This window comes from Rhinoderma darwinii, chromosome 3 (genome assembly GCF_050947455.1).
Source record: "Rhinoderma darwinii isolate aRhiDar2 chromosome 3, aRhiDar2.hap1, whole genome shotgun sequence".
NCBI lineage: Eukaryota > Metazoa > Chordata > Amphibia > Anura > Rhinodermatidae > Rhinoderma > Rhinoderma darwinii.
In genome coordinates, this window is record NC_134689.1 from 292,158,815 (window position 1) to 292,183,301 (window position 24,487).

Genomic DNA, 24,487 nt, shown 5'->3' on the forward strand with positions numbered 1-24,487 from the left:
AAGCCTAACGGGCCGTATGTGGCCCGCGGGCCGTAGTTTGCCCATGTCTGCTCTAAACGTTACAATGATTTTTTTAGCGCTGCTTCAAATGGTGTAGGTCGTTCTCTGGCACATTACAGGTCAAAGTATGTAGCTGACCGTGGTCCGGTTATCCTGGTATACGTGAGGTGTAATAAAATCGCACAAACAATGCTGTCACACAATGCTTTTATTGTCATTTCATATACTTATCTGGATCACCCGTATGTCATACCCTAACCACTTACCCCTTCCTTACATTCCCCCTCCCCCTCCTTTCTTTTCTTTTTCTTTATGTTATATTGTTCTTCTTGCTTATTTCTGCTGATAATTAGCAAGGGCTCTGCGTAGCCAATGTTCTCATATTATGTTGTATACCCTTTTTCAGATATATCTATCTATCAATAAAAACAGATTGAAAACACATTGTCATATTACAGCTCCATACAACCACCAAGCTGTACAGAGTCGTAATACAGTGCACACAGAAGTGTAATGGGACATTACAGTACCTTCATATGCTTCCAATCTAAAACTGTGCCATGTTCCATTGGACGCCTCACTACTTATGAGTTCCATTTAGGGTTTTGTACGGGTACCAGATGAGTTCTGAAGTACTTGCTGCTTCAAAACCAGTCCTCCTTGCCAGTAAACGTGGGGAGAAAAACGGTACTTGTAGGCTCTCCATACATCGGTTTTTACATGGATGTGAATGTACAATCTCCGTTGACTTCTTTGGGGGAAATTGGCATGCATACAGATTATTTTTTCTTCCCATACAGTGTCACTTAGAGTTTACAGAGGCCTCCATAGGATAACATTATCACAGTATTATGGCTTCAAACCCCATTCAACTAACAGTTGCATGCATGAGCCTAAAGTTATCAAGTGATGTAAGTTTCTTTCTATCTATGGAGCACACATGAGCACAAGCTGGCCATAACTCTCCAGAGTAGCCACTGAGAAACTTTCTTCTCACTAAATAGTAATGGTAGGAAAGGAGAAGACTTCTTCCTCTTATGAGCTACAATTGACTTCTAACTAAAACATAAATGTAGGTTTTTCTTTTACATGAAAATACAGTCCAATAGCTTTGATGTCTCTATATTTCTGATTTACATACACTAGCTTGAATTTTATGGCCCCTTGTCCAAAAAGATAGCAGTTAAACGGTCTCCAAGAGAACCATCAATATCTACAAACAAAATGAATACCATTAAGATGTGATGATACCAGGCCCAGTCTTGGGAAGAAATTAACTATTTTGCGGTTTTGTACTAAATATGTTATTTCCAATTATCACAAGATTTATGGCGGTGCGAATAAAGAACCTGCAATAATCCAATTTAATTATGGGTACATTATGCTTTTATTGCTGAAGCTTAACTTTTCCGCGTGATGATTAGTGGAACTTTCAGACATGTCAGGATTTATCATAGAGAGGAGGAATGCATCTGGGAGGGAGCCATCGTTGATGTGATCCAAACTGTCTGCATTAATTGATGTCTGGTACAAGGCCGGCGTTGGGGGGGGGGGGGGGGGGGCAAACTGGGCAATTGTCCAGGGCCCCAATTCTTAAAGGGCCCCCTGCTTCAGCACTAATGTTCGAGGATGCGTGCTGCTGAAAAACAGTGTAGAGACTGCAAGCCCAGGCTGACAGCACTGTGTGCTAGCATAGGAGGCCCGACCACCGGAGACCCGGCTAGTTGCTCAGTCTCTGTCAGGTCCTGCATCACCTCCCTCTCCTGCCTCAGGCTGGATTGTAGTCATTTGTTACAGCGAGTATTTAGCAGTTGGGCCAGACATGAGGGGGAGGGAGACTGCAGACGCTCAAGCACAAGAAGTTTCCAGTACTGCAGAAAAGGTTAGTCTATGTGTAATGTGTGTGCATAATGTGCAGATATGTTGTGTGTGTAGGTGTTTTGTATATATGTTATGTATATACAGTATGTGTAATACTATTTATCCATCTATACACACACACGAAAAATGGCAGCACTCCAGACAGTGAAAAAAGTGATTCCTGGTGGGCCCAGAGTAATGCGTTTCGATCCGAATAAATTCACCATGAAAGTCCCTCCATTGTCCTGTCAGAATCCAACAAAGCAATCGGGGAATTGAGATTCCACAAAAATATAAAAATAAAAAAATACCACCTCCCCTGGTCTTTCGTAGCGACGTGTACCTGCCGGCAGGTTAGATGATGTAGCTGTCCCATGTGATCGCTGCAGCCAAGTCACAGGCTGCAACGATCACATAGGACATCAACGTCATCTCACCCGATGACAGGAGCGCGTTGCTACGGAAAACCAGGGTAGGTGGTGAGTATGGTGTTTTTGTTTTTTTGTTTAAATCTCCTCTTCTACCCTTTTTTGTTCTATAACCTACAGGATTACGGCTCATCAGAAAAGTTTATACAATTCGGACCGAATTCAGTTGGTGCCAAATCTGTTCACTCATCTCTAAGGGTATGTGCACACACACTAATTACGTCCGTATTGACGGATGTATTTCGGCCGCAAGTCCCGGACCGAACTCAGTGCAGGGAGCCGGGCTCCTAGCATCATAGTTATGTACGATGCTAGGAGTCCCTGCCTCTCTGCAGGACAACTGTCCCGTACTGTAATCATGTTTTCAGTACGGGACAGTAGTTCCACGGAGAGGCAGGGGCTCCTAGCATCGTACATAACTATGATGCTAGGAGCCCGGCTCCCTGCACTGTGTTCGGTCCGGTACTTGCGGCCGAAATACGTCCGTCAATTACGGACGTAATTAGTGTGTGTGCACATACCCTAATACTTACCCTCCTGGTACTTATGTTTCAGCTTGGGTGCCGCTGTTCTGTGTCCTGACACTGTCGCACCCAACATTGTAATTTTTGATGGCGTCAGGACACAGTACAGTGGTGGCTGGAGCTAAAGAGAAGCAATAGGAGTGTAAGTAAACAGCAACAATTTGTGAAGTTTAATGAAATTTTAGTATGTAAAAGCAGTCCACACTTGTGTGACATTACAGTGTATACAGGACCTATATCAAACACTGATCGCACTGTAGAAATGAGAGCAGCTTAGTGGCAGAAGAGAATAACAGGCGCAAATGGTCATGTGATCTCAGTCACAAAATAATAGCACCACTAGATTTCTGTTTGATAAATGTCCTCTATAGACTGAAGCCTGGCACAAGTGTGGACTTACTATACACAGTAAGGCCGGATTCACACGAGTGTTGCATCTCGGAAGTGAAAAATGTCAGTTTTTCATGTCCGAGGTGAATCTGTGCTCTGCGCTGCAGGACGCGTTATCACTCATCCCCCATAGACGAGTTTATGGAGGGATGCGTGAAGCGTGAAAAAAAATAGGACATGTCCTATTTCCTCACGGACCCTTCACACGGTCTGTTGAAACAATGGCCGTGTCAATGTCACCATTGAATTACACAGGTCCATGTGATTGCCGTATAACACATTCGCGTCACTCAAATAAAAAGTTATGTGCGTAGTTGTAATTCATATTAATAGGACAGAAACTCATGCCCTGAAAAAATAAATAATGAACCACAAAGAAAAAGTAAGGAAAAGTGGTGTGATGGATATTAAAACGCAACCTCTGATACAACAAATAAAAATTCCCATAAAAAAAAAAAAAGACTGTTCCTAATAGAGCGGGGGAAAGTTCTTACTTTGGTGGGGCAAACTTCTAGTTTAATTGTATAAGAAGGAGGCCGTTGGTAAGGGTAATTATTCTGAAAATATATTGTAGTGTGACCGTAGAGATTGTTGTTCCTGCAGAATATCACTTTGGTAATTGTCTGCAATATACCCTTGAATTAAAGGGGTATTCCCATCTCAGACATGTATGGCATATCCACAGGACATGCCATAAACGTCCAAAAGAGACGGGTCCTGCAACTTTCTCTAGAACGGGGCCCCTTGACCCCCCGTCTTACCTTTTGCCGCTGTTGCTGGGCTCCAGCCATTATCTGACAAGGTGGCTGGATTTTTCGGAAACAAGAGAGCGCGTTCTGCTACATAGATCTCCCACAGACAGTGGCCACAGCCCAGTGGGCTGTCCTGTGGATATGCCATAAATGTCCGAAAGGGGAATACCACATAAACACGTGTTCCGCCTGCATAGCGAAATTTGTCTTATGTGCCGCTGATAAAGAATTAAAAAGACTAAACTAATACTTGTTGGTACAATATTTCCAGATTTGGGGCCACACTTGGTCTAAAACCAGCCCTGTTCTGGTAGGAACTATTTAATGATTCAGTAACAAAATTATTAGAAAATATCTGTTTGTCAAAAGCAAATTCAGTGAGTATTATATTAAATATTTACTTCAGTGGGTAAGTGAACAAAAGTGTCCTTCGAGCCATGACATCCTCTTTTCACTACAAGCTTGGCGGTAGTGATGGCGACAGAAGTTGCTGTGATTTTCAGACTACTCTAAGAAGGCGGTTTAAATGGAGTGGATGGGCACAGCTGGCGATGTTAGCCACCAAAGCCTGACAGCTCTGAGAAGCCAAGGTGGAAAGTAAGCTAAGAGAGTACACATTTATTTTTGGGGATCCCTCCCCTCTATGAACTAGAACAAAAAGCTGCTTTGTAATACTAGCTCATGGGTCAGTGTGTGACTGGCCACATAATATATCTTATTAGGGTAAAGTGGCATCTTATTAGGGTAAAGTGGCATCTTCGTCACCTTCCAGCAGACTGTAGCCCTCCTTTCTTTGCCTACAGACTCTCTGTAAACTTTTGTAAACTTCCTCAGGTCAGTAAAAAGCTTGTCTTCAGCAACACCGTAACAGAAGGCATGCAAGAAGAAAAGGAGGGGGGGGGGGGGGAGTGTTAGTCTCTCTGCCTCAGCCTGTGCCTGATAATCATGCTGTGAGAGGGGAGTGGGAGCAGCAGGCAGCGGATTGATCAGAGCACAGTTCTTACATCACAACAGGAAGAGCTCGCCCACTTAGCACAGTTGCAGAGAGAAAATTAACTCTTGGTCTTTAGCCTGTTTTCTGATACATCACTAATTGGTTAAAAAAGAAAAAAAAGAAAGTAGGAGGATAAGTTCCCACTGCCTAGGTAAAAACGAGAGGTCAAGTTCTGTTCCCAGTAAATGTTAAGGGATGGAGTAGGGTTTTTATGAGATGATAAGGAGTAAAGTTAAAAGCCTGTCTTGACCTTTACCATGCCAAAGCTGCAGTAGTCAATAGAGATATGGAACTCTGGTGGGGGATTTTTCTACGCAAAAGGTTGATAAGTCGCACAAAGCCCCAAAAGTCGCAATTTGCATTATAAATTGCAACCTTTAGTTTTTTACGTCACCCTCACCACTTTTTGAAAAAGGGGCATCGTTTATAAAAAGTGTAGGGGCAACAGCGTCTCAACAAATTTATTATAATTTAGCTGAAATCCTGGCTGGAGCAAATTTCCCTATGTGAGGTGTAGCAAGGTAGAGGCACGTGGCCGGCCCCGTACCTTGCCCCCCCATCAGACTAAAAAAATAAAAAGTATCATTTTTAGACCGATAATTTTTAGATCCATAGTGTGCCCCCCGATGGATGGCATACGACCGCGACTTATGGCCAGCAGAAGATGTGTTAAGAAGCATGTAGCTCTTAATAAATCTGTTGCATCTTACTCCAGCGGGGCAGAAAACGAATACTGGAGTATGAAACGCCAGTCTTAGTAAATCTGACCCCCTGTTTAAAGGAAGCCGACAGGTGGTATCTCCATCAATCACCCTCGATGTTACCTGGTGGAACCTTAGCTGAAAATTAGAAACCTTAGTTGGGTAAAAATCACAGTGCAGAATACAAATTCATTGAATTAAAAGCTATTCATACTGTGCTTTTTTTTGGGGGGGGGGGACGGGGGGACTATCCAATAAGGCAAACAGCATGACTAGTAGTTTGGCTACAGATTAGCTACGCACCGGGCTACAGTTGAAAATATCCATAAGACAAAAAATATTAGAGAGACAGCGATCGTGATCATGATCATGATATAAAGCAACGTCTGATGTGCCTAGGCACAGTGGTCCCAATTTCTCAACTACTAATAGAAGTGTATAGCAATTAAAATATAACTTTTAATGATGAAGTTTAAACAGGAGACGTACAACATATAAGAAGTTAAAAGTTACACAGAGTCGGCTGGCACGTCATTAGGAATGAGGTATGTACAGCGTGTCTCATAGATGCAGTGTGACTGACTCGGTCACCAGCTGCAGACTGCTGTTTAACCATTAGGTCACACTGAGGTTAGATAAACTGCTATGCCGACCCACTAGCCCTGATTTATCCCCTGAGGACGCTGCTTTTGCAGTGAAACATGTCGGGAGGGGGGGGGGGATCGCAATTTTAACGATCACTATCGGCATAGCAGTTCACCTAACCTCAGTGTGACCTAATGGTTAAACAGCAGTCTGCAGCTGGTGACCGAGTCAGTCACACTGCATCTATGAGACACGCTGTACATACCTCATTCCTAATGACGTGCCAGCCGACTCTGTGTAACTTTTAACTTCTTATATGTTGTACGTCTCCTGTTTAAACTTCATCATTAAAAGTTATATTTTAATTGCTATACACTTCTATTAGTAGTTGGGAAATTGGGACCACTGTGCCTAGGCACATCAGACGTTGCTTTATACAATTATATCCCTGCCAACTACTAGGGTCTCCTAGTTGTTCTCCATGATCATGATACACTCCAATTCCTTGCTCTTATTCTGCCCCATATAATCCAAAGGATGCAAAAAAGTCTTCTATGTGTTTTAAATTGCATCAACCCCCCCCCCCTCCTCTTTCTGAGTGCCAGTGAAAGAAGTAAATTAGAAAAAGAGTGTTGCTTTGCCTATGGTGTGTCCATTTGGGAGGCAGCTTGCTGATGCAGAAACCTTCTCGCAATGTGCTTTCTGCAGTAGGAACACAAACAACCCACCATTTTTATTATTTCAGCCAAATAAGTAGAACGAAAGTGGTGGTCATCCAGTTTTCTCGGTCAAATTTCTACATGACTGGTTTCTTCAGTAGCAGCAGTAAATCTTGCTAACTACCAATATGTGCACATAAGGTTTTGGTTATTCCAGGTAATGGATCTAGCAAACAATTACTTCTTCAAACATTTTATTTGTCTTTTCATTACAATATAAACTACATTTTAGAACAAGGAGGCAGAATACTCTAGTTTGTTTTTCAAGGAACAGCCCTGTATACATTGAATTAAAAACTTTGAGGTCTGTGCAAGTAAAGACATTCTCAGCCATGGCTTGTACACACTTTGATACTCACAAATGATTGGTAGACCAACCACAACAAAACACCCTTTATTATAGAATAAAAGGGAAATGATACATCTTTTCAGAGTGTGTTCCATAAATATAAGGCATTAACATGGCAGTCCCATCATGCCAGCTACATTACTGGGGTAAAGAGTCTCTGGAACACCGCTGAGAAATTTGAAGAGATTGGGCCCAACTCTTGAAAAAGTGCTTCTAAGAGTATACAACAAGTGGAAGAGCATACTGTGCATTTTATTTGACCTGTGCAAATTAATGATGCGTTCTTTTCTGCCTGAGAAGAGGCCTATAAAACTATTCAAGTAGGCTTATTATCTGCATATAGCGGAAACATCCATTATATGGGAAGAACCAGACTATAGCCAACAAGTTTGCTAGAAATTATGTATATATTACATCATTAATATTCATGAATCTAATGTTCCTTCATGAGGTACCGGTTCCAAGTCAACCAAAAGACTATTCGGTCATGAATTTCAGTTCAACCCATACTATAGATATTTCTGCTATGTGTAATTGAAAAGTCCACACTATGAAAATAGACTTCTAGAGAAATAATTTTTCTTTTTAATAAAATATGTCCCTTACTATAACAATGTATGATAATGACATGATAAATATACTCTATAAATAGACATGACCAATGAAATATTAAATATAATGGTATGGTTGTCTTCTTGCCACTATTTTCCATATAATATCCTCAGTAGAGTCCTCTATATATTTCTCTATAGCCTATTGGCGTACCCTAGTTCTAAGAACTGAATAGTGGCAGTTTTAAGTTTTGGTAACCCTATCGTCAGTTCATTTGTTCGTTTTTATTCCAAGACCTGACCACCAGTAAACGAAAGATATATCTAACTCTGCCATGGCCATCATATTATTGGATTTATTGCAACTACTGCAGTGCTGCCTGAACCCGCAATACAGGCCAGTGTTCTTTATGTGCTTTTTCTTATTGCCATTCCAACATTTTTGAGAGTCGCGGGACTGGAGGACAGAAGAGGCAATATACCGATGCTACTGCCTGTCTTCAAACCATTTTAATGCCATTCATTCTTTCTGGATCAATATGGGTGGTTACATATGAACACCATACATTGGGTATTTTATAGTTAATGGTTATGTTCTGGTCCTTACCATTTTTGTCTGATGCATTGTATACCATGGATGGCTCTGGTTTTGTAGAAACAGTAAAAAATGGCTTCAAAAGGTTTAGGCCACTACTGGTTGCCAAAAGACTAAACTGATACCAGCAATCCAAACAAAACAGAAGTAACACAGCATCCTCCAGCCTTCAGTCTCCTGCTGTTGCCGAGTACAGATCTTGGGTGTATAAAAAATACAATCCAACACACACTAACTATCTATTTCTAGTTTTGAAAGTCCTTGACGGAATTCATGCAAATCATCAATCTTCCCATCGAGTATGTTCAGGAAGTGCTTGAGTTCCAGTTTCAGGTGACCCTGTCTATGCTTACTTTCTTCCACTTCTATTTTTAGTGTTCTCACTTTATCTTCTAGGTCTTCGTTTCTCTGCTCCACATCCTGGAGATAAAAACAGATCATGGTCATGATACGGCTTGACATATTCAGTTTTGTTTTATTAACTTTCAGGTGCAGAATGAAAATAAGCTATAGACCTAACACTAGATTAGCCCCTTACTGACATTTGACATAACTATACGTCATAGCCTGGAAGGGGGCGTAAGGAGTGGGCTCACAATCTGAGCCCACTCCATACCCAGCGGGTGTCAACTATGTTACAGCCGACTCTTCACTGTTAGGGTATGTTCACAGGGAGTGTTTAAAAGGTGTATTTCGGGGCGTTTACGCCTCGAAAATTGCCTGAAAAAATGGAAGCAGAATGCCTCCAAACATCTCCCCATTGATTTGAATGGAAAATATGGCGTTCTGTTTCGACAGGGTGTTTTTTTTTACGGCTCGTTTTCCAAAAACGGCACGTAAAAAGAAGCCCGCGAAAAAGTGAATGTCACTTCTTGGGGCGTTTTTGCAGCAGTTTTTCATTGACTCTATAGAAAAACCGCTCCAAAAACGCAGCGAAAAACGCGAGTTGGATTAAAAACACGCCTGAAAATAAGGTGCGGTTTTCCCTTGAAAACAGCTCCGTATTTTCAGGCGTTTTTTGCTAAATGTGTGAACATACCCTAAAGGACAGGATCGGAGAGAACTGTAATCGCAGCCGTTTAACCACTAAGATGCCACGGTCAAAAGCAACCACGGCATCTAAGCCGTTATCCCATTGGCCCCCCGCAACATGGAAAGAACAGCCTGTAGAAAAGTAGACTGCAGACATTAGAATACACTTCAATAGGTATATTAGTGTATTGTCCAACGATACCAAAAAAAAACAAAAAAAAAAAAAACGCTTGTTTAAGTTAAGGTGGACTAAAGAAAAATAATTTTTTTTAAAAAAAAAGAAAAACAGTTTTTTGTAATCTTAAAAAAAAATATTTAAAGTAAAAAAAACAAAAACTTTTTCCATTATTCCCCTACTATAAAACAAACATAACTGTTGTTATTGCTGTGTCCATAAAAGTCCAAACTACTCTAATGCAACATTATTTAACCCGCATGGCGAAAAAAAGACTTGATAGTTTTTGGTCAGCTTAGCTCGCCAAAAAATTTAAATAAAAAAAAGTGATCAAACAATCGTAGGTACCCAAAAATGGTACCAATAAAAACTACAACTCGCTCCACAAAACAAGCTTTCACACTGCTCCATTGACAGAAAAATAAATAAAAATGTATGCTATATTCTGAGAGTATAGCGTACCCAATAAAAGGAGCCACTGATTTTTTTTTTTCCCAGTCCACCTCACAAAGAATTTATATTAGTTTGCCAGTACATTATATCTTACATTAAATGGTGCCATTGAAAACTACAACATGTCCTGCAAAAAAGAGCCCACATACGGCTGTCAATGGAAAAATAAAAATATGGTATGGCTTTGGGAAGGTGGGGAGGAAAACAAAAATATGAAAAGGGTATAGTGGTCGTCCCCATAAGAATGTTTATTGATCCCAAGAACAGGCCCAGTCACTGGTGATAACAGGCCGTGTATGCATGGTAGTCTGGTAAACGTTATTTTTTTTCTACATTAGACTACAGTACAGTCTGCTGTAAAAACTACATCTGCCACAATGCACTACATCAGAATATACACTGCACAGCCTGTGCATAAGCAAAAGAGCTGCAGGGCGATGTGCGATCAAACAACCAGCCGCACATTCGCTCCTGCTGATCTATTCCATCTATTTCTGTTCAGGGAACGTCTACTGTCCCGGTCTAAACATTGTATTTCCCACTGAATGGACTGTAGTAGATCGACTAAAACATGATGCGCTAGATCTGCATTGATCTTCTTCTGTATACTTGTAAAACATTGATTGCTGACTATTCACTTTAGGATTCCATAGGAAGATAAGTCACAAGTATACATATAATACTGCTCCCATTATAGTGAGATATTGAAAATCCTATTTAAATCCAGACTGAATAGATGGAACTTTTCATCTTGGCTGAATATTCTTCCTGACACTGGAGAGCATCATTTACTCTTCTGTCATTTCCAGTATTGGGAAAACCATTGAAATCAGTGACCTGACATTGTTGAGCCCCAGGCTGTCTGCTGTGCATTGCTAGTGAAATCAATGGTGTGGACAACATTTGGACCTCAGCCAGCGGAGACATGGAGCTTGTAATTTCAGTGACATGACAACCATTCACAGGGCTACACCTGGGGACAGGTCTCCATAGAGAAGTCCCTTGCCTCGGGATTGTTATGCAACTCAATGTGCCATTGTATTACAAAAATACATTTCTTAGATATTTTACTTAAGAAAAAAAATACAGTCCTAGGCAGAGCTCATGTGCCTAATGTAGTTTCTCATTACTCCACAATTGTGATAATTACATCCAATAAATCCCACGTTACATAAAAGTACAACAGAAATGGCAGCTGTAGGATGGAAGAGTAAAATTAATGTTAGCACAGTGCCAGCATGCCTCCATATTTCTTTTTTTAATAATGACAATAATTCAACTGTAACAGGCCAAACTGTACGATGTTCTGAATGCAAATGTGATTATTTTCATAGGAGATAAAGAATTGACATAATGCGCTTACAAAGATCTAGACAACTGATAATCTCTAGAAGGAGGGAACCGTCAATAATTAAGTACAAGGTAACACTGGAATACTAGAATTGACGCCATTAGTTGAACTTCATAATACAGAAATTGTCCACCGCTAATAGAATATACTGCAAACTACATTTCAACAGCAAATTTAACGTTTAGCACCAAATAGGAAGTAAATAGGAAGTTTTCCTTCTTGGAGAAAATAAAAGATCTCCCCCCTCCATAAGCTTTAGGTAGAAACAGAAGGGGGAATTTATTAAGACTGGCGTCTCATACGCCAGTCTTAATAGTAAGAAAAGTTGGCGTAATCTGGCGAAAGCCTCTTAGTTAATGTGTCACAATTCATTCCCCCCCCCCACATCGGCCATAAAATAATGAACACATACTCGCCTCACCTCTGGGTTCCCTCATCACTCTGGCGCGGCTTATACAAGGTCCTGACACTAAGAAGCATCAGGGTCTTATAGGGGTCGCCGCACTTGTCATCAGCAGTGCTTCGCATACAACATCCTGACGCTGCCCAGCTTCAGTACGTTGTATGAGCCGTGCTGGAGTGATGAGGGGACCCGGAGGAAAGAGGAGTGGTGAGGCGAGTATAATTAAAGGGTAACTAAACTTTCATAAAACTTCTGACACGTCATAGTGACCTGTCAGAAGTTTTGATCGGTGGGAGTCCAAGCACTGAGACCTCCACCGATCGCTAAATCGAAGCGACAGAAGCGCTCGGGTGAGCGTGGAGCCGCTTAGTTTCAGATAGTCTTTTCTCTAATATACCAATAATGCTAATGTTAATGCTAGCTTCTTCCGGACATTGCATGTCTTGTATTACTATACACAATGTTTCTCTATGGAGATTTCACAATTGTAGGCATGACCGTATGTACCGTTATGCAATGGGTGTGGCTTAAATGTATAAACCCATCAATAATTAGTAGTGTCCACATACTTTTGGCCATGTAGCGGGTGCTAGAATTTCCATATTGGGCGGTGAGTATCTTTATTCTTTATTCTCATCAAGATAGAAAAATACATGACACTAATGTCAACGAAAACCAGAAGTCCATGCACGTTACATTTCTATAGGCTCCATTATGTTATATTACGTGCTCTATTGCCACTAATGGGAAGAAGAATTGAACACATCACAAGCAGGACTGAGAGACATATGAACCGCATCCTTTCAGAAATCTAGACCTTTATGCCTTCAAGGATGTCCGCTCACCCCTAGCAAAATAGAATTATTCTTGTATAGCAACATGCTCGTCTATTATGGCAGTGTCTAGGGCGCTGCAGTTCTTGTATTGTAAAGCCATCATGAATGTAACGATCTAATTATGACATGACCTTCGGTTCCCCCCATGCCCACCAATTATGGCAGATTCACAGACAACCGTTCTGCTCTCTTTACCACCAAGTTTTTTTTGTAAAAATTGCTTAACTTAAAATCCTCTTAATGCCAAATTTAAAGAAAGATGAAGAGCTCTCAAAAGAAACTATTTTTAAACACATGCAGATACATTTTTCAGAGGAAAAATAATAAGACTTCAAGGTTATGAATTAATGCAGAATAAGCCATCCTGAGGTGGCAGAAGGTGTGAAATTCTGATATTACATGGCAATGTGATATCCGTAATGACAAAGTGAATAAACGCTAAATGAGCTGCATCATTACAGGAAAATTAGGCCCTAAAACCTTATTAAAGAATGAATTAAGTCGCCTTTTCATGAAGACGTTAAATTATTGAGCAAGGTCATTAATGATTAAACATGAAAGGATACTGGTTTATAGTCAGGTGGCCAAATCTGGGCTTTGGAAATATGGTGGGAAATGAACATTAGAATGTCATAGACCATAGATAGGGGTACCAATGCAGGAGAAAGTAAGTTAGTGTGTATTCACACTGCATCCAGGTATTGCATTCGGCATATACCTCGGGAAATACTCCTGACATATCCGTTACCATATTTACATGCCTAACCTACGTATTAGGGTAACAATCTGCGAGCCGTGCTATGTGTGCCGCATTATCCCTCCCACTCCCATGAAGCAACCCTAACCAAATGGCCAACGCAACCCATGAATGTTCCCAGAGTTCTGTTGGCCAGACATTTGACAACTAGTGTCCTATTGGCATACTTTTGACCAGTTTAGGCTAGTATACTTTTTTTTGTCAACCGTATTGACAAAATGAGTCGACTGCGATTTTCAGTATAACAACATATCACATAAAAATTTATCTTAAAGAGACTCTGTCACCACATTATAAGTGCCCTATCTCCTACATAAGGAGATCGGCGCTGTAATGTAGGTGACAGTAATGCTTTTCATTTAAAAAACCGATCTTTTTTCACAACATTAGGAGCGATTTTGGTTTATGCTAATGAGCTTTCTTAATGCCCAAGTGGGCGTACTTTTACTTTCGACCAGATAGAACAAAGGTGGCATTTCTATGCATCTTCGGCCTGCACACTCTTGACTTAAAAAAATTTTTTCCAGGCTAAATAGTGGACACTGCAAAAAGCATTTCGCTTAAATACTGGAAGTAATTTTTCTTACCTGCAGCTTGTCCGCCACAGACTCACATTCCATCATCAGCTGTGGGATCACTTCACTTTGTTTCCTGAGATCTTCAAGTTCCTGCAGTAACACAAGTCGAGACCTTAGTTCTGGGTACAATTAGTACAAAGAAAAAAAAGTTTGTTCCCATTTAGGGACAACATGTAAAGGTCCCAAAAATAGTTAAACATTGTAACCCAAAATATATTAGAAACGTGCAGAACTTTTCACTACACAGTGATTGATCTTGATCGACAGAAAACCCCTTTAATAACAACAAGAAATCGCCGCAGATTATCAATTCTGCAGATCTACCAGAAATAGTTATCACAGAGTCATCACTATGCTGAACAGGGCATTGCTATGCTCATCATTAAACGACACTGCATGCAGTCTATATAGTCACTACTGGATTGCTTCCAAAGGGGCTCCGCACACGACTTCCTCTATGGCCAATTAAAGTCAACTTTTTATTTGCCAAGGCTTGCAGGTTTTCTATCTACTGGGGAAAAGTAAGCGAAATAATAAACCGCTTCAAGGTGAAACAAAGGTAATCAGAAAATAATACCAGATAATCCATCATAGATATATGTGTAGGAGCCACTTACATATAAGTGACATCAGGATTATCCACCATTCACAAAGAAAGTTTTAACCACTTAAGGACTAGGCCAATTTTGGCCTCGAGGACCAGCACAATTTCTTAATTTTTTTTCCTTTTTTGCATCCTGGAGGTCATCATGTATTTTTTGTTTTGTCTTTTGCGGGACAAGTTGTACTTAATGTAGGTGCCATATTTTGGTGCATTGACATTTAATTTATATAAATTTTTCTTTTGGCAAAAATACACGAAAAAAATAAGTTTTGCTGCAGTATCTTTTAGTTATTTTTTTTTACAGCATACACTGATCATAAATGGTATAAATTTGTTGTGCAAGTTTTTACAGTTGTAACGATACCACATGTGTATATTATTTTTGTTTTGGGGCTTATATGTAATAAAAGTTTTTTATTGTAAGAAATATGTATTTGTGTGTATTTTTTTTACATATTTTTTATTAAGCATTTTTTTTTAAAATCCTATAGTGGGATAGTTAATTTTAATTTCGATTTTCTAACTTTAATGTACTGGCATATATCTATATGCCAATACATTAGCCTGTGTACTGAGGCAGTTGTTAGGGTGTACCCAAGTATGCCCTTACAGGAAATATGGTCAAACTGCCCTGAGTTCTTTCAACAAACCCTGGGCTGTCTGTCCATATAAGGATGTCCCTCGATTGCATCTCAGGGAATCCCTGTGATGCGATCAAATGGGGTCCCACAATTTTTTTTTTAACAGCAAATGAGACTCATTATGCAAATTATGGGTGGTAATGTTTTAAGACTACACATGAAGCTACTGTAGAAAATGTAAGTTCTCTACAGTGTACTAGTAGTAAAAAAAAAAAAAAAAGACGCTATTATAAAGACTTAATTTAAGTATCTGTAATTTGTATATTTGTTAGATAAAACGTTAATACCTGCATTTTAATATACCGCTTTACTGCATCTCTGTGTATGAAACAACTTCTATACTGTGTAGTCTGTCAACATAGTATATTCCACATTCACAGGATATGTTAAAGTGCAAACAGGATTATAGTTTTCCTTTATAGTTATAAAGCTATAATTTATATTACCAGCAGGAAACTTAAAAGAAACATTTTACGGCAGTCTGTTATTTTTAGTTTTTTTTCCATTCAGCAGTCCCAGATACACAGAACGTGCTGGGTACATATTGAACATTTAAAGCTTCAAGTGTCAACAAGATCAATGTAAAAAGCAAGTACTTCTTCTCAAACACGTTCTAAGTGAAAGACAAAGCCATTTCAAGCATCCCAATGATAGAACTATACAAAACAAGACCATTTTTAGGTGACTTCAAATATGGCCTGTGTATAAGTAGGTGCTTATTTCTATACTATCAGTGAGGTTCACCATTGCCTTAACACATCACAAATCCACAAAACAATAGGCTTATATCGAATTCTAGAATAGAGCACAACGACATGCACATAGTTCTCTTATTTGGTGCTGTGGATAACTATATATCAATATTCGCTGGACCACTAAACCACTGGGCATCCGGTAAGGGAGGTTCTCCGCCCTATATCACCATGGTTGCTATAATTAACACCTTCATTACTGCAAAGCACTAGGGATGCTAGTATTCAGTGCCTCACTACTGTAAACCACCAGGGGTGTTGCTGATAAACCATTTGCTACCTTAAATCCCAGGAATAAAGGTTTTAACCTTTTAACTAAAACCAGCACAGGCCACCGGAAATACTCTTATTCCTCCGTAAACCACTCTAGACTACAAGAGATTTTAAATGTGACCCTACATCACCCTAGGGCATGAGAGATATTATATATTAACAGCTAAAGCACTAGGACTATTATCTTTCATCGGTCAGGCAACCTAGGAACATTTAGAGTTTGGACACAGAAGGGTGGCGGGTGATATTGCCTTGACAGAGTGCCCAGCAGTTCTATGGGCGACTGATTCGATGTGTTGATCATACTAACCAGAATTTGACTATTTTTATTTTTTTAGTGTGGGTTAGACAAAGCTGTGATCTGATCTAAACTGAATAGCTATTGGTGTTTTTAATTTCAATCATTATTGACACCTATATGAAAAAGAGTTTGCACTAGTTCATACGTGGGGTTAAAAAAAATCATTATCCCTTCTTAGGGCCTGTTCACATCAGTTCGAGTTCGAGTTCAGTTCATCCATTCTGTTCAACCTTTCCATCAGAGGAATAGATGAATGGAAAGGCGAACAGAAACTATCGCTTCCGTTTGCATTACCATTCATTTCAATGGTATTGCTTCCATTTCAGTTTGTTTTCGTTCCATAAAGTTTGTGTTTTTTCCACAGAAACAATAGTGCTATCGACTGTGCTACTGTTTCCGTGAAAACAAAACGTAAACTTTACAGAACGGAAACAACCACTTCACAATGTGCGAAGATATAATTTTATTATTTATTTTAGAATTCAGGTTTTGTGTGCGTCAAAAGCATGAAAATTGTCAAAAAGCGAAAGGGTTAAGAGCCCCAACTTTGTATTCCGCTTAACAAAAATCCCAAATAATTCATACATTTATTCATGTTTTAGTGTACGAATTAGAATTTTGTACAGATGTCAAAATATAAAGTGTAGCAGGATTTTCTCAATTTGTCACAACATACAGTGGCAATGATGACAATGCTACATCAATGATCTTATTAATGTTTACTCTAAAAACATGCCATATAATTGTAAAGCAACTTACTGACATAACTACACTGACAACGTGGTACAGATTCCTATAATCGGCCTACAACTGGACTTATTCTCCCAGATTTAATCTTGTATATTCCAAACACCTCACTGCGCTTCCAATGTATTGCGGCCAATGATTTGAGCCAATATACAACTAGACATTTGTCATACAATGGATTTGATGTTCGTTACGCAATACATGGACGTATCGTGCATGCTAAAGACTAGCCAACAAACGGAGAGACTTCTAGATTCCAACCAAATCCTTGTGCCATTCAATATTTCTTACCTATCATATAATAAGAGTGTACAACAGATTTATTCCAAAATCTGTATGACATCAGTAAAGCCATGGAAGTCTGACTATATAGGCCCAGCCATTGCGAGACCTACCAATGCCACAATCCATTGTTAGTTATTACCAGAACATCCTCACAATTGGTGGCAGGCTTACTTCACAGGTCATTAAAGTGATTTTTGGGAAAACCCCTTTAAATGTTGTAATCTAACCCAAGTGTGCTCTGTACTATAGGTACAAGACTGTTAGGGCCCAAAACATTGGGTTATAAAGCTGTAAGGGCCCCTATTAAAAAAACAAAACTGTGGCCTGGGTTAAATATTTTCCATCTTTAAACATACCTATTAATGTATAACTAAAAATAGCAAAACTTTTCAATAAAATAAGTACCATACATCCCCTCTTAACTGACCTCACTGATTTGTTTTTAATGGGGTTTTCCCATGAGACACATTTATGACATTTTCACTTGATATGTCATAAATGTCAGATAGATGTGGGTCCCACCTCTGGGACCCGCACCTATCTCTAGAACGGGGCCCCCTAAACCCCGTTCTACTGCTCTGTGTTGCGGCAGAAGCTACGCGGCTTCCATAACTGCCATTTACTACAATGGGAATCACGGAAACGGAGTAGCTCAGCGAGCTACGCTGTTTTTGTAACTCCCAACCATATAGTCAAGAAGTGGCCGAGGAGGCAGAGGGAGCAGAAAAAGGTAGAACAGGGTTTAGGGGGCCCCATTCCAGAGATAGGTGCAGGTCCCAGAGGTGGGACCCGCATCTATCGGACATTGTCCCTGTGGGAAAACCCCTTTAAGACCTAGGATACTATACTCTAACCAGGACTAGACCACAGCACATGATCCTCTGAGATAAACGTGTTAGAAGAGTAAGACAAGTGTTTCATCTGCAGTGACTAAAGGAAATACACAATGCTGTTGTGGACCAATTATTCCTTGGAAATTGTACCTTGTCAATCAGCCAAATGACACTCTTCTCAGACACAATTATTTTCATGCTGTTCTAGGCATTTTTTTTTATGCCATTAGAGACTTTTGGGAGCAGAGTCACTGACAATGTCATTTCATAGAATTTCCAGTAGGTATAAAACATTAATAATTCATATATTCTAGAACAGTGTGCAATACAATGACAGAGGGCACATTTTATGGAAATAAGCATCATGTATAGCAACGTGATACACATAAATCAATAAGTCAATCAGAAGTCCCTGGCCATTTTGCTGTAAATGCACCGTTCTTATTTACGCATTAATGTTGCATACCATTAAAAACCTAAGAAAAAGTTCTGAAATTTCGTTTTTTGAGTCACACTACACAGAAATTCTTGAGCCCTTTCTGCCCACCGCTGCAACGTACAGTCCTTTTAGAAAACTTAGTGAGGCCATAGTCATAAATTGTGCTGCTCCTGAGAAATTACATTGTATATTTTAATAGGTAATGTGAGCTTATCATTTTATGTATACATAAATAGTAATTGACATAAAACATTTCTTTATTAATACATTGCACTGCATGCACTGGTCATGATGGTATATTCTTTAAAAAGGGGCAGTCCAGTTTCAGGAAATTGAAATTTTTTCTATAACTAAAAGTTAAAAAGGTTTTTAAGATCACTGCTTGTTGTTATTCAGTAAGAACCTTCATGATTTACTTCCAATGGATAAAATTCTGTCCTGGTCATGTGATGGACACACAGGTGCTGGGATCGTTACAGTTACAGTATGTGTATCAGAGCTGTGTCTTCTAATGATCCCAGCACCTGTGTCTCCATCACATGACCATGGACAGAATTTTATCTACTGGAAGTAAACAATGAATGTTCCTACTGAATGACAAAAAGCAGACAAACGGAAAACGGTGAGGAATAAATACAGAAAATATATTGGAAAATTGTAGAACTTAATTATTCAAAAATAGCTTTACCTATTCTCATCCATAGCTGAATTTCACCAGACATCTCAAAGATAGACAACCCCCGTTTCACATGTCCTATTTCCAGGTGTGTAGTAATAGGAAGTGCTGAGGTTCAGCGACACTTGGCCCTCATTGACTGAAGGCAATCAAGAGTCTATCTGCCACATAAATGGACACCAGCACCATGAAAGGTATCTAATAAGGGGCTCTGGTGCAGATTTTGCTTTAGGGACAAAGAGCTTTAGGTTATACCCAGTTTGGGATACCCCTCCATGAGTCAGAATTCAGAACTGCATCAAAAAGCGGTTGTCACTCTGGAAAAATCTGGTGCATCTGTACACAGATCAGTGGTAATGTAATAATGTAAGTTCCCCTGCGGCAATGCGGAGTAGTGGCCGCTGGTTTCTCCCGGTAACACCAGAAGCAGCAGGACGTCGTGATCAGCTAGTCACTGGTAAACATGTTACAGGACAGGGGTTGTCCTAACCAAACAACTCTGGTTATACTTGTACAGAGCTTATTTTAGCAAGTTGCATTCTTTAAAGTATATTAAACATAACTCAATCAGATGTACAAAAATAACTAGCTGCGATTATGTAATGCAGCATAGAGAATGTCATCACAGGATTCATTGCTCAGAAAAGGCGCTGTTCACACAACCATCACGGCTTCTATTCTTAATAGGGCTATGACAGGTAGGACTCCTCAATTTTCAAATGGGTCCCAATGAATCCTGTGTTTTTGACAGCAAAAATTTGGGCTGCTGACTACACTATTACTTCATTTAAAAAAACTGAAAACCCAAAGGAACAGAACCCAGCAATAGTGTGAGCGGATCCTATCCAGCTAGGAGTGTGATAGATTACAACAGCAATTAGCAGAATTGTGAATGCAGCTCTGGGCTATAAACGCTCTGTGACCCAGGACCAGTACAAGATAAGAAATGTCTTGTATTTATAAACTTACTCAACTTTATAGATTATTTCTATAAATAAACTGTGAATGATGTTGTTCAAGTGTGCGAGTGACCCCTTTCATGGATGTCCGAGGGTGTTCACCCTCTATTAGTCAGAGTGGAGACAGGTGCTACAAAGTGGTTGCCCATTCATTTATCGCTGAATGGGGATGTGTGTGGTGGCTTGATAATCACTGATCTCCAGGGGTTTCAGTAGCCGGACCTGAAGCAATCAGCTGATCACTGGGGCAGTCTTGAGATTTGAGCTCAAGGAGCTTATCAAGGTCAAATACAGATGATTTTACTATAATTCCAGAGTCCAACTTACAGCTTCCTTGTCCTGAATTTCAGCATCCAGCTCCTGCAATCTTTTACTGAGCTCTTCATTCCTCTCGCGTTCCTTGTCTATCTCATCACATTGTGCTTCCAGCTCTCCAATCTTAAAAACAAAACCCAGTGGATAGATTTGTTTATAACAACGAAACATTTATGTTCAGAGCACACTAGCAAGAGATCTGACACGTTCTGTTGATACGGTTACATACTCAAAAATTCTGTACCATTCGTTCTCAAGTACTTTAAGTAGTATATATATATATATATATATATATATATATATATATAGTAGAGGAAAAAAGCAGCACCTCGTAAATGTATAAATTGGTGCTATGCGATCCTGACCTTGATCCAAATGGTCCTATAGATATATGTAGAAATGACCGCAGAACTCCAAAAGTTGATCTCAAACTAAAGATGTGGTTTATTATTCCATGTTTCAAAGACAAGCTACGTTTCAGTCCTCTCACAGGACCTCTTTCAAGGTCCTGTGAGAGGACTGAAACATGGCATAATAAACCACATCTTTGTTTGACATCAACTTTTGGAGTGCTGCGGTAATTTCACGCACGCACGCACGCACGCACGCACATATATATATATATATATATATATGAGACAAGAGCGTTTGATCAGCACATTCCCCATTCCCGCAAAATGAAACAAAACGTTTATACAAGTGCAAGTAAGCCTGTGACTGAAAAACAATACAGTACACAAGAAAATGGCGACAGGTGCCATTGGTGTTTGCAGAGTGCACACATACTTTTTTGTCGTTCCTATGACTTTCACAATGTTTTGGCAAGTGTGAAAGAGGCAACAGTGGGTGAAGATTGTGAGAAGGTTGAAACCATGTGGGTAGAATTACAAAGGGAGATAAACAATTATGTTTTTTTGGTGTAATCTATAGAACCCTATCATCATGGAGAAGCTGGAAGGTCAGCTGTATAAACAGATGGAGTGGGCTGCACAGCCTGATACTGTAGTGATAATGGGAGATTTTAGTTACCGGGATATTATTTGGGGGTCATGGTTCGGCTACATCTGCGAAAGGGAGAAATTTCCTCAACCTGTCGTAGGAAAATTATGGGCAAGTTTGTGGAAGACTAGAGGTGAAGCTCTGTTGGATTTGGTCATTTCTAATAATGCAGATCTTGTTGGGAATGTCACTTTTCGTGAAAACTTCAGGTAACAGTCATCACAATACAGTTACATTTTACTTATACTGTAAAAAACAAACACAGGCTGGGAGGGAAAAATAACTTAATTTTAAGAAGGTCAATTTCCCCAGGATGAGGGCTGCAATTCCAGAGTAGGGAAGCTATATATTGTGTCACATCCACAGTATGCACTCCCTTAGAAAGCAATAATAATGTAATGAAATGTAATAAAATAAGGATGAGTGGGCCTGCGCAGGGTACATTTCTGTTGTCAGGATGCAGAGAATTACAATTTACTAACAAAGAGGAAGGAGTCTCCTTAGCTAGACTGCCATGTTTCTGCAGAGGCTTTGCTCCTTCCCTGACAAGCAGGGCAAACAAAAACTATTGACTACTCTGCAGGAAACAGAGGATCACTATGCAGAGAACTGACTATGAAGAGAGTGACTGAGCATGTGTCCACCAGCACTCAGCTCATTAGGTAGATGTGAACACTCCACTAGGTCGTTTATTTAACATGTAAATGGCAAACATTGTTAATTTTTTATGATCTATACAACCACTTTAAACTATCCTATAGCTTGAGAATCAAGGAGATCATAAACAAAACTTGCACATTATGTTCATTACATAACACTGACCATGAAAAATTTTACAATTACATGGCCGTATTGTCTAATGGCTACCACAGACATGACATCCCTATGGACAATAACAAAACTGCGATCTGTCACATCTAAGTTATGAACTTAGATTTGATCGGTAACCACTCTGACACGCAGGACCCGCTGACACTGAACCAGTCAGTGCCGCTGACCTGACTGATTCAGGTCTCAGCACAAGATACAGCTGCTCTGTATACAGGATACAAAGCAGCTGTATCTCAAACAGTAAAAATAATGAATAAAATGTATTTACAAAGTTGCACAAAACACGGAAATTTTTTTTTAGTAAAAAATAAAATTTAAAAAATTCAAAGGTATACATAGCCTTTATAAACTGAAATATTTAAAATGTGCAGACCTTTGTTATAAAACACAGTTTATACTAGAAAAAAAAAAAAAAAAAAAAGAACAGGCACAATTGTGAAAAGTCAGAACTGATCATGTCAATTAAGTGTTAATACATTCAGACTAATCACTTCCTTGCTGCCATGCAATATATCCTTGATGACAGGGTTCAGTACTCCAATTCCACCATATGAATGTAACCTATCATTTTATTTAGTTTGGAAATATAAATAGTAACACTTATTTAGATTTGAAAGCAGTGAACAAATTGAACAGTGGAATACAGAGGCAAGCTGTTATATGAAATATTCATAAAATCACTTTCCATTTATTTAATAGGCTCACGGAAATGTTTCAGAAAATTGGAGCAAGCAGGAGGGAAGTTTGGGAGACATGCTGGCTATTAATAAAATGTATGAAGTACCCACATGGTACACTTTAGGACATAATAAACTTTTAATAAGGACACTTGGCAAGCAAAGAGTAAACGATAAATGGAAAAAAAACCATTAGGCTTTGGGATGAAATGGTATAGAGTAACCGTAATACAAAGAGGAAAAATATAGATAAAAACAGAATATAGAAAAAACATATTAATTTATTTTCCATTTCAATGTGAATGGATAGTGCTGCATTGTTTGCACCTTTATATTATTATAAAGTTACAGTGACTAGGGATCCAGAGTACCCAGAGCAACCCAAGCAAACACAAAGAATATTTAAACTCCATGTAGAAGATGCCCTTGGTTGGATTCAAACCCAAAACTCCAGTGCTGCAAGGCAACAGTACTAACAACTATATATTTGTCAGAACGTCCAATTAGAGTACTTGTTACCCATCCACATGTGTCGATTGACTGAAGTAATAGAAGTGAAATCTCTGAGAAGACCACCAAATATTGTAGTGAAGAATGTCCTTCTTGAGGGGTGGCTGTCTCAAAGAGGGACAATTTACATAGGAGAAAAGGTAATAAAAATTTAATCACAGAAGGATCTGAACTGGATTAGAGGTAGTCTTCGAGAGAAGTTTCACTGTATACTGTAACTGCACCTTTTACATTCCAAAATAAGTACAAACATGCTTTCTACTAGAGATGTATGGAGGGGACAGAATATGGACAGCCTGGTACGTCATGGTCCGTGTTTAGAAATGAATTCACTGGGCAATGGGTAGCCAGTGAAAGAACTGGCAGAGGGGGAAGGCACTAGAGGAAAGAGGGGAGAGGTATATTGGAAAGCAGAGTGGAGGATGGATTAGAGGGGTCCAAGAGTGTTACATGGGAGGCCACTAAGAAGGATGTTGCAGAAGTCTATGTGGATCAGGTCATGTACAAGCATTTTTGTTGACCCAGGATTGGGAAAGAGAAGAATCTAGAAATGTTTTTGAGGTAAGGGTTTGGATGTGTGGTCTGAAGGATAGGTTGGAATAAAAAGTTATC

The 24,487-nt window shown here is 39.5% G+C and overlaps 1 protein-coding gene across 3 annotated transcripts in view; it reads right to left on the reverse strand.

The window, feature by feature from the left end:
* Positions 1 to 7,130: 7,130 nt before the first annotated feature.
* The window catches only part of HOMER2 (homer scaffold protein 2), a 191,379-nt gene continuing 174,022 nt past the window's right edge, over positions 7,131 to 24,487 (reverse strand). For all 3 annotated transcript variants that reach the window (XM_075855233.1, XM_075855235.1, XM_075855234.1), the window contains 3 exons: positions 20,871 to 20,981; positions 14,043 to 14,123; positions 7,131 to 8,868 (listed from right to left, as the gene is read on the reverse strand). In XM_075855233.1, the coding sequence (XP_075711348.1) occupies positions 8,680 to 8,868; positions 14,043 to 14,123; positions 20,871 to 20,981 (381 nt within the window). In that variant the 3' untranslated portion in view covers positions 7,131 to 8,679. The remainder of the gene's footprint in view (positions 8,869 to 14,042; positions 14,124 to 20,870; positions 20,982 to 24,487) is intronic.